At 37.4% G+C, this 11665-nt stretch overlaps 1 protein-coding gene across 1 annotated transcript in view; it reads left to right on the forward strand.

Annotated features, from left to right (window-relative positions):
* The window catches only part of LOC149815710 (uncharacterized), a 34144-nt gene extending 25336 nt beyond the window's left edge, over positions 1 to 8808 (forward strand). The window contains exons 5-6 of the mRNA XM_089989642.1: positions 6399 to 6548; positions 8212 to 8808. Of these exons, the coding sequence (XP_089845768.1) occupies positions 6399 to 6548; positions 8212 to 8559 (498 nt within the window). The 3' untranslated portion in view covers positions 8560 to 8808. The remainder of the gene's footprint in view (positions 1 to 6398; positions 6549 to 8211) is intronic.
* The last annotated feature ends 2857 nt before the right edge of the window (positions 8809 to 11665 follow it).

Below are 11665 nucleotides of genomic sequence, written 5' to 3' on the forward strand. Positions count from 1 at the left end.
TATACAACTTCAATTCTTAAAAAATATCTTAAAAATCCTAAGTTAGACATATCAAAAATTTCATTTAAAACATTTTTAACATGACTAACTCCTTGTTTGTCATTTCCTGTTATTATCATATCATCTACGTAAAGTAGAAGGATAATAATGTTGGTACCTGTACTTTTGACAAAAAGAGTAGTGTCAGTGTAGCAGGAATAAAAATCCAAATTAATCATAATATTACTGAATCTATCATATCATGTCTTAGGAGTTTGTTTAAGACCATACAAAGCCTTTAAAAGATTTTTTTTTTCAATATCAAATCCTGGCGGAGGATCCATATAGGCTTCTTCATTTAGTTCTCCATTAAGAAAGACATTTTTTAACATCTAATTGATATATAAAACATTTTTTAGTTGAGGCAATGGCAATTAGAGTCCTAACACTAGTCATTCTAGCTATGGGTGCAAAGGTTTCCTCATAGTCAATTTCATACTCTTGAGAGTATCCTTTAGCTACTAACCTAGCTTTATATCTTTTTAGAGTTCCATTGCTTTTGGTTTTGACCTTAAAAACCCATATACATCAAATTGTTTTCTTGTTTAAAGGTAATATAACTATTTCTCAAGTTTTTGCTTTCTTAAGGGCATCTAGTTCTATGTTCATAGCTTCAATCCAATGAGGAACATTTTTATCTTCATTATAATGTGAAGGCTCATGGTGTGAATGTAATGCTATTAGGCAAGTCTTATAATTAGGAGATAATGTTTCATGAGAGACAAACCTATTTGGTGGAATGGACACTTTGCTAGATCTTCTAAGTAAAGTTTCTTCTATAGGCTCACCATATTGAGAAAAATTTTCACTAGTAGGATTATTTTGCTCACGCCAGGTATAAACTTGAATATTCTTAGGAGAACTATTAATGGTGCCATCACTACTCGGTGATGTCTCAATATTAGGGTATTAATGGTTGTTATCATATATAATTTTATGATGATTGGAAGAATTATCATGAGTATGTAAATCTTCTCTTGGAGAGATGCAAAAACATATAGTCTATTTTCTCTTTCTTATCATTCTCTTCAAAACCATTTTCGTCCTCTAAGAATGTCACATCTTTATAAACATAAAGTTTATTATTTTTGGAATCAAAGCATTATATCTTTTTTGATTTTTACTATATCCAATGAACACACATTCAATTGCTTTTGCAGATAACTTATCTATTTTGTGTAATAGCACAAAACATTTACAACAAAAAACTCGTAGACGATTAAAATTGGATGTCATTTTGAGAAGTTTTTCATAAGGGAAAACATTTTTCAAGATGTATGATGGCATTCTATTAATCAAATAAGTGGAAGTTAAAACGGTTTTGGCCCAAAAACTTTTGAGAATATTTTTTGAAATAAGTAGAGTTCTAGCGGTTTCTATTATATGCTTATGTTTTCTTTCTGCTAGTCCATTTTGTTGAGGGCTTTTAGGGCAGAATGTTTTATGGCAAATCCTATTTTGCTTTAAATAGTTTTGAAATTTATTTGATATGTATTATCCACCCGAATCTAATCTAAGAGTCGATATATTGCTTTGAAATTGATTTTTAACTTTCATGTGAAATTCTTTAAAGAAAGAGAAGACTTTCGATTTAAAATTAAAAAAATAAATCCACACATATCTAGTAAAGTCGTCTACAAAAGTAACATAATATGAGTAAGCACCGTTAGATATGACCGAGGAAGGGCCACATTCATCTGAGTGCATCAATTCAAAATGTCTTGTGAAAACAAAGGTTCTATTTGAAAATGGGATAGATTTCATTTTTTCAAGGATATAATCTTTGCAAGTCATATCTTTTTTATTACAAAATTTCTTTTCAAAAGGAAAATGATACATTTTAGAATAGCTTGGATGTCCAAATCTTTTATGCAAGTTTCAATTCCTTTATCTTGGACATGGTTACAAAAAAATTTTAAAGGGAGAGACAATGAGTCTATAAAGTAAAGATCTCCCTTCCTATGACCTTGCCTAATCCGCTTCCTGGACCAAAGATCCTGCACAAAGCAATTTTTAGATAAAAAAGATATTTCACACCCGGTCAGCAAATTTCAAAGACCGAAAAAATGTTTAAATTTAGTTTGGGAACGACTCTAACTTTCAGAACAAAAAAAATTGAATATTTTTAGAATCCAAAGTTCCTATACTTTCAATTTTAAAAATGGTTCTATCGGTGATAGAAACACAAGACACGTTTGAGTTGGTGCATATATTGGATAAGGCATTCTCATGAGGGGTCATATGAAAAGATGTTCCTGAATCTAGAATCCAAGAATACGTACCGGGTGAAGATGAGGAGGCAATAGCGACACCCGATATAAATAAGGTTGCTTTAAGAATTTGTTGAAGTACCATGGATATTTGACCAAGTGTGTATTTAAAATCGCAACCACTTTTGCCTTCTTGAGATTAGATTCTTCAACGGAAGAAACCTTATACTTGAAGGTTTTATTCAACTTAGGACAAACAAGTTTAATGTGGCCCAACTTATTACAATGATGACAAATAATCATTTTTCTTTTACCAATATAGTTCTTATTATTACTATAGTTGTTTTGCCTCCCAAAGTGTAGAGGCTTATAGGTCTTAACATTGTTGTCAGGTTTAGAGACCGACAACATTTCATCACAACTTTTATTCATAGCAAGACGAGTTTCTTCTTGAACAATTTTGGCAATAGCATCTTCAAGAGGAAGAAGAACAAATCTATGTAAGAGAGAAGATCTAACTTGCTCAAATTCAGGACGAAGCCCATATAAGAATTGAAAAAATCTCTCTTGTTCTATTTGTTTTTGCCTAAGTTCCACATCTTCAATGACAACCCACTTAGGCTCCAAAAGTGCTAGCTCATCCTATAAGGGATTTAAAGCATTATAATAATCTTGGATACTTTAGTCCCCTTGCATAGTAGTTTTAACTTTTTCTTGCAAAAAATATACTCTTGTAAGATCTTTTTGGTTTTACATACCATTCGTAAAAAATCAAGCTTCATTGGCTTTTCGAAATTTAGCAATGTTTAGATATACTTTATGCTCGACATTGTTCATGAACCATGCAAGATTTTTTGCATGGTTGTTCTCCCAATCTTGTACTTCCTTATGATGATCTTTAATGGCCTTGGCGCTAGCATCTCCCTCTAAAGCCTTTTTTTGACCTCCTCCAATTTTTGTGAGCTTGAGTTGGGGTTTGGAGATAGTGTCCATCAGATACCCTCAAAGTTTCTTTCCTTTGAGATTGTTTTACATGGCGGATGCCCACATCATATAGTTTTTTCCATTGAACTTGAATGAAAGGTCGATTTTGGTCTTCATTATATGAGAAATAGAAGAAGAGGAAGAGAGTGGAATGGAGAGGAGTGCACGGTTCTTAGAAAACTTTGTCTTGAACCCGATCACTTGACGGCAACTTTCCACAAATCCAAAAGCACTATGACTCTGATACCATGTAATGAAATATGCGGAAGCAGGAAACACTAGCCACTAAGGGTTTACAAGATTACAATCATACAAGTGCACATGCACATGTCCACTATGGGACAATACAAAAGTCAATAAGGCAAAAAAGAAATACACAAGAATGTAAAAAGTATCAGCCTTTATTAATCAAATGCTTAGCACAAGCATTGAAAGAATAAGTGGGGTTTTACCTAGAGTTGCCAGTTGAGGAAGCGGGAGTGGGAAGCGATACGGGAAGCGGGAGCGGGAAGCGAGGCACTTTCAAAAATGTAGGAAGCGGGGAAGCGTGGGACCACTTAGAAGAAAATTATGAACCGTCTCGAAAGCGAACCGGAAGCGACCTAGGAAGCGAACCAGAAGCGAGGGGAAAGCGAAAAAATGAAAAAAGGGGGAAGCGTGGGGGGAAGCGCGCTTCCCATAAAAGAGAAGCGTGTTTCCCAAAAAAGGGGGACGCTTCCCCTCACGCTTCGGAAGCGTGACGTTTCGCGCTTTCGAAGCGCGCTTCCCCTTTACCCTAGGCGCTTCCGGTAACTCTGGTTTTACCCCTATTTATACACAATAGCACACATAAAGGGGAGGCCAACGGTCATAAATACGACGGTTGGGCAGCTCCAACAACTCTTTGGTCCAATGACCAAAGAGCTCCTAGTCTTTGGTTAAAAAACAAAAGAAAAATAAAAAGTAAAAAATTAAAAAGGGCTGTCCCTAGTGGACAGAGTTTATTACAAGGTGAGAAGACCAAAATACCCCTGACTCAAAAAGAGAATATATATATATATATATTATTTTAACAGTTTTTACTCCTTGTTTTGCCATAATCAATGTTTTCCCAGAAAACTGAAAAAATAACTTGTTTTTTCTACACTTTTAAAAACTGATTTTAAGGAAACTAGAACAAAAAAAAATAGTTTGACTTACATAAATCATCCACTAGTTTAAAAATAGTATTTTTTAGTTTTTTGGTTTGTATTTTATCAACTTCCTTCATGTGGATCCAACCCTTAGGAGGGAACTTTGGTTAATGTGCTCGTGAGCATGCGTGTGTGTGTGTGTTTTGGTCTTCTCAAAATGCAACCGCTATTGAGACGTGAATGGATTTGATTTGGGTCATTGGATCATTGGGTTGTGTATCCTATTTGTAACGTTTTTGTTTGTTTCACTATTGCCCTGGTATGTAATTTATTACGTATCTTTGCTAAGGGGCATTTTTTGTAAAAGTGCATTATGTAACAGTTTAGTAATATATTCTGTCATACCCCACGATTTCCCATATTAGGAATTGTGAGTTTCAGCCTCTCTCTTGTGTTATCTCATCTTTCTCAACTGTATATGGAATTTGGAACAATCAAGTTGTGTGTATGCGGTGAACCAAGTTTCACAATTCATGCATTAACCAAGGTCCGGTCATATGGAAGCAGTAAAAAGGATTTTATATCATCTAAAAGGAACCTTAGGTGATGAACTATTTTATAAGAGGTCTCAAGGAGAGGACATTCTTGCGGTTATCACATTTTCGGATGTTGATTGGGCAGGAGATTCAAATGAAAGGAGGTTGATTTCAGGTTATTGTGTTTTTCTTGGAAACAACCTCATATCTTGGTTGAGTCACAATCAAAGGGTTGTTGCTCGATCGAGCATTGAAGCAGAATACCGGGTCATGGCAGCTACTGTTAAAATATGTAATCTCATAGGCATGTAATCTCATGTAATTTTCTTTTTTCTTTAATTAGTATTTGGTTTAGTTATTTCTAGTTGAAACCTAACTAGAACTAGCTAAATCAGTCCATTTTAGGACTCTTATAACCTTCACTTTTTGACTAGTCAAAAAGTACCTTTTTGACTAGTCAAAAAAGGTGCAGCCACAAGGGAGCCGTTAGACTCCCAACGGCTCTAATAGAGCCGTTGGGAGTCCAAAGACTCCCTTGAGGCTCCTCTTCCCTTCCCTATAAATATGGGGACTAATCCCCTTTGTAATATTATTCCTTTTGTATGGGATTTTATCCCAATTCATTAAATTTATTTATTTCATGTTTGTATACCCATTTTCAGGTAGTTTATGTTCTTGAGTTCTCTTTGTGAACCTTTGTGGTTCTTGTGGTGTATTTGTGAGAATTTGTTGAGAGATATTTTTGTAGTGTATTTTCACTTCCTTACAGCTACCACTTCAGAGTTAGCATGGACAAGGAATTTGTTGCGTGATTTGAATGAGAAGGTTCCTAAATCAGTTTTGTTTTGTGACAATCAAAGTGCCATAAAAATTTCGTTAAATTTGATTCATTATGGAAAAACAAAACATATAGAGATTGACCAACATTTTATAAGGAGTAAGATGCAAGACGAGAAACGTGAGGCTAAGTTTGTCGGAATGGAAAATCAAATAGCTGATCTTTTTACAAAGGGGGTTGACTAAGCAAAAGTTTTTGTTCTTGAAGTCCAAGCGACCATTCACTCGAGGGAGACTATTGAGACGTGAATGGATCTGATATCGTGTGTCCTATTTGTAACATTTTTGTTTGTTCCATTATTGCCCCTGATATGTATTTTATTATGTAACTTTTGCTAGAGCATTATCTAACAGTTTAGTACTATATACAGCCATACCCGATGATTTCCCATATTGGTAATCGTGAGTTTCAGCCTGTCTCTTGTGTTCTCTCATCTTTCTCAACTTTATACGGAATCTGGAACAATCAAGCCGTGTCTTTATAACTGCTATGTGATCTTTTAGGCATTCAGGATGGCCATCTTGAAAGTTGAAACCTTTGTGTTCATGTTCCAGGGGAGTGGGACCTGCCATGACTGCTATCCAATCAAATCTTTCTATTGTTCTGATGCTCTCTGTTTCTACTCTTTCCCTTTGTTTTTTCTATTGAGAAATGGCTGATTCATTTCATCTGCTGGTAGGCTGTCACAATAAGGAAAGCTGAAGAAAAAGCAAGCAGTGGGAGCCTCCTCGCCAAACTACACTATGGTGTCAATCAATTACTTATTGAGGCTATTTGCATCTTAGACTCAAAGGCAGGAGATTTGAACAATGTGTCAAATCAGCTAATTGTAAGTATTCTTGTTGGTGTTGACATTGATGAAGGTTTAGAAGTTAATGCTCCTCTTTCTTTTCATTTGCATTATTAGCTGCATCTGTGGTAGGGAATGTAATTATTTTCATGGCATTGCTAGATTGTTTCCAATTGCGTATACAGAATTCAGCTCCCTTTGAGAATTTTATTGTCATTGTTGTCCATATTGGTCTGGTATTTGGAAATTATGTGCCTCCATTTCCCCAATTTGCTATTCAGAAGTTCCAGGAAAGATAAGGAAACAAAATTCATGGAGCACCACCAGCTCCATGGGAATCATGTCCAATGCTTCACTAATTAATATTGACCACTACAATTGCCAAGTTTGCCAAGTGGAAGTCATACATGGAAATAGGCTCAGATATTCTGCATAAGTGAATTGCTTTGCATGTTCTCTTCAGAAAGTTACAGAGGGCATAGTGCAGTTGTTCATGCAACAACCTATACGTTGATGTTGTCCTTGGTGCTCGATGTTCAGTACATTTTATGTTTTCTGATTCCAAGGGATGGAATGTTTCCCGAGACAAAAAACTGTCAGATGAATTGTGCTTTCGGTTTCCTCCTATAACTGGATATCAAAATCAGACACTCTGCAGTGTTTCTTCTTAGATATCTCATGCCTTAAGAAGTCCAGGAGCCCACTTTTAGACTTCGACTGTGAGCAACAGTTATTATTTCATCAAGAATGTTGTTTCTCCCATAGAAATATAACCAAGATTCTGTCAACTTTCACAAGCAGGCTTTCATCTCATACATCATACTTTCATTATTTGAGAGAATTAAACAGTACTTGTCATTTACAGGACTTCAGTTTTTGAAATGTATCATGTCAAATTGCTGACCATATTTGAGATGTTGCTGGCGTAATATTGTGTGATTTTGTGTTCCAAATAAGTTGGATTTTGAGTTTTTCCTGCCCTACACACTGGCAAGCATACCCCTGAGTTCGGAGGATGAGTTTCACCTCATGGTGTTCAATGGTTCATTATTATTATTTGTTTATAATTTTGTGAGAAATTTCTCCCTTTTGTCTACAGAGTATCTTAGTTGCAGTGTTTCCTGCATTATTGTTGCAATACACATTCTTGGTCATCCTCTTCAGTGTCAGAATTTGATAATCACTAGTCTATAAGAGCATTGTGAATGAGTGGTTTTCTTGACAGGAAATCACTATCATGCTTGACAAGAAATCATTGATTCAGCTTGAAATATTGCAAGAACATAGTCCTGGCAAATGCTGCTTGCTTTCACATGCCATATCGACTTCTATCTACAGTGAGGGCCAGATTGTACATTTCACTAAATGGTTGATCAGATATTAAAAAAAGGAAGTTTTGTGAAATTAGATTCATATCAACTTGATCACATATATGTATATCAGATGGTTTCAGGGTCTGTTATAGTTTGTCTAGATCATGTTTATGTCAACAGCATTTAGTTTTGACAAACTTCATGATGATGATTTATGTCTTCAATACCTCTTGGATGTCTGCCTTGTTTGTAGGAGTGTTTTTGAATGTTGGTCTCCCAAGTGATTCTCGAACATTAGCTCCTTGTTTTGTTTTCTACCCTTCCTGCTCTTATAAAGTGTTTGTCATCGTTACAGCGTACTCATGCAAGCATTAAAATCTAATGTGCAGGAGTTTATTTCCTTGAGCAGTGTACTGCATGAGGCTAGAAGCCGGAGACATATGGCAATGGAAGTCAACAGTAATAGGCAGGTGGGTCTTGCAATAGGAATTCTTCGTCTTGCCATCAACGACATGAGCAGCAGATCACCGAGGGAAAATGCTTGGCATGTAGTTTTTGAGCAAGAAATGAATGCACTTGGTGAGATTCTTCAGAAACTTGAGCAAGAGAATGATTTTGTTTGGCGTGATAGGCTTCCTTATATGGATGAGCTGCCATTTTTGGAGGGGAAGAGAATTGTAAATGCTATTCCTTATACTCCTGTAGGATTGGAAAGGGATCTTGTTTTCAGGATCTAACAGCAAGCCTCGAGCATTATAATTGGTTCTTTTGGCAATCCAAGGTTCTTTGCCTGGGCAGTCGAGCATAATAATTGGTTCATTTGGCAATCCAAGGTTCTTTGCATGCGCAGTCTGCTGGTATTCAAAGGGAAAAGAATTGTGAATGACATTTATTATACTCTTGCAAGTTGCATATGAAGCTTGTTTTGATATACTGGTACAGTGATTTCTGGGTTTATAATGGTAAAGTTAATCTTCCCATGGTCATTGGATCAAAGTAAACCGTTATTGTTAGAATGGATTCAATGTGCCGAGGAGCACCATTTTATGATTGGGCTACTGTGTCCTTCTCCATACAACTGGAATGTTTGGAGTTCTATTTGATGCTCTTGAGAGAGAGAGAGAGAGAGAGAGAGAGAGAGAGAGAGAGAGAGAGAGAGAGAGAGAGAGAGAGAGAGTTATTTAGTCTTGCTTGAAGTCTTCCTAATCTGTTGGACTTGGGGCTAGTAAATGAACCGAACAAACAGGACATGCCGTGTTCGGGCTCGGCTTGTTTACCATGGAACACAGCTCCGGCTCCGGCTGGTGTTCACTCGAGCCGTACGAGCTGATTCCGAGCTGGCTCGTATAAAAATATTAACAGGGAAATTGATATGGGCGTATCTGCCATCCAACTCTGACCAATAAGACAAAGCATGCATTTTGTGACAAATGTTACATATTCTTGTTTTTTGAGCTTGTATGAGCTGAGCCAAGCCAAGCCGTGCACACTTGTTTATACTTAACGAGCAGCTCGTGGATTGGCTTGCCATGTATACGACCCAATCACGAGCGAGTCTTCAACGAGCTGAACCGAGTCAAGCTGCGAGCTGCTTGGTACGATTATCAGCCCTAGTTAGACTTCCTTGGAGGAACTGAACCTATGGTGCTATCTGGGTTATTAACTCAAGTATAGCAGCAGCCACCCTCATGTTTAAAGGCTTGATTTTTTAAGTGAGCCTCAACTGCAAAACGTTGGAGTCGGGTCGTGTATTATGAAGTGTAAATAAGTGTAATAAAGACCGTAGGTATCTCTAAACTTCGGAACGCAATAATGTAACAGTAAGGCTGGAAGTCTCATAATTGTCGGGGGTTCTAACCTGGTCTCCCTTGCATCATGTTTCATCAATTTCTCCCACTAGTGCTCTTGAATTCGGTTAAGATATGAAAGGTGCTGTTAGAAACTTAGGACTGTTGGAGTCACCCACGTATAAGGACTCCCCTAAAGGTGTCTCTATAGGATAAACCTCATCATTTTGGAGGGAACAATTATCTTAACTGTTTCCTAATGAGGGTTAATGATATAAAAAAGGTATTGATGAGAGACCCTATGTAAGTCAAGAAAATCAAGTTAATTGAAGCTTAATCAAGACATTATCTCTCTCTGAGATTCGATCCTGCTCACCATCGTTGAACGGTTTGCGCTCATCGTCAGCTGCGACCGGCTAAGGAGACAAACGTCTCAGAGACTACTCGTGACAGGTTTTACTCTACGACCATTATCAGATGAACATGGCCACTTCAAGTATATTTCGTCTCATTTCTGCACAGACCACAACATTGGATTATGAGCCCACAACCATGTGCCTGTGCACATTTTTTCGGCAGGGCTGTCTTAGTCCATCTGTACAACGTCACCCCTCTCCATGACTCAACTGAGCCGGATTGGAGAAGGAGGCGCAGGTGTTGTGTACAGGCCACAGGCGGGCTAGACCAACTCTGTCGGTTTAGGGAAAGGCCAGGCATTGTGTCGGCTGTTTCCCAAAATGCCCAAATAAAAAAATAAAAATAAAAATAAAAAATAATCATGAAACCCTCTCCGTCTGGTGTGGTTGGGGCTGGCTTTTGCTGACCGGATACCTCCTGCTCTTCTTTTCTCTCTTGCAGTTCTTGTTCTTTGCTCAGAGGGTTCGGCCGACTGAACGCCGATCGATGGGGTTTTCCAGTCCTTTTCCGTGCAGTCACCGATCAGAACCGCCTCCAACAACCTTTCAGTGTCAAGACGACCTCTGCAACTTCATGGTCGTCGGGTCATGGGAGAAGAAAGAGAGAGAAACTGAGTTAGGGTTTTCTGAAACCCTAACCGCATAAGGGGAGCCTTTGATGTTCTCGGGTTGGGCCCATATCTGGATCCGGATCCCACTTACCCAATACCGATCCATAAGGGATTTCAGATCGGATCTGGTTCTCGGGTAAGAAACCCAAGGCTATTGTAACCCAGGCCCTTTTTGGTTTTGGATTTGGGTCAGGTTCATGGAACCCGATTTGGATTCTGGATTCATATCCGATCCATAATGCTCCATCAGATCGGGTCACTATTTGGATATGGATTTGTGGACTCGGACTGACCCATAAAGCTTACTAGGTCGGATCTGGGTACCAATATATAGATCCCAGAGCCTGAATCCAATAACCTTTGTATCTCTGTATCGGATTCAGGGGTTTTATGACCGATTCATAAGGTTTAAGAGCCGATAGAGTTGATTAATGACCGGTTGAGGCCATTATTTCGTCGATTCATTATATTTTTTGATTTGGATACTTGTTTCTTCTTCGGTTTATGAGCATTAACATCAAGTTACAGCATGTTAAAGTTTTTTTCATATATATCATGTTCATGCATTTTATTTGTGATTATGCATGCATTATGTATGATTGATATTGGAATCATGGATAATTAGATAACCAAGTGAATTCATGTTACCAAAGTAACTGGATGCATATATGTTGTCATTTTTTTCTATCATATAGTTTTATCCAATATTAGCGTTGTACTTGAAACAATGCATATATGAAATGATGAGCGACCCAAAGGGAGTTTCATCGTGTTTGAATTTTAAGTAGGGTAAAATTAAGCAAGTGTGTTGAAATACATTATGCATGAAATTCCAAAGGTGTCATATGTTGATGGTCTAGCTTCACATGAAATTTAGTTTTATCAGCTATGGTCGGTAAGCGTAGTGATTATGCGTGTTAGGGTTCTTACCAAAGTAGAACTTCAATGATCCCCTACACTCGCCCAAAAATAAGCATATCAAGGGTCTTTTATTTATTATTTTTTTCATCAGGTTTGTCTTGTATATGC

The sequence above is a fragment of the Nuphar pumila genome, chromosome 15, assembly GCF_984573655.1.
Source record: "Nuphar pumila chromosome 15, dmNupPumi1.hap1.1, whole genome shotgun sequence".
In the NCBI taxonomy this organism is placed as follows: Eukaryota; Viridiplantae; Streptophyta; class Magnoliopsida; order Nymphaeales; family Nymphaeaceae; genus Nuphar; species Nuphar pumila.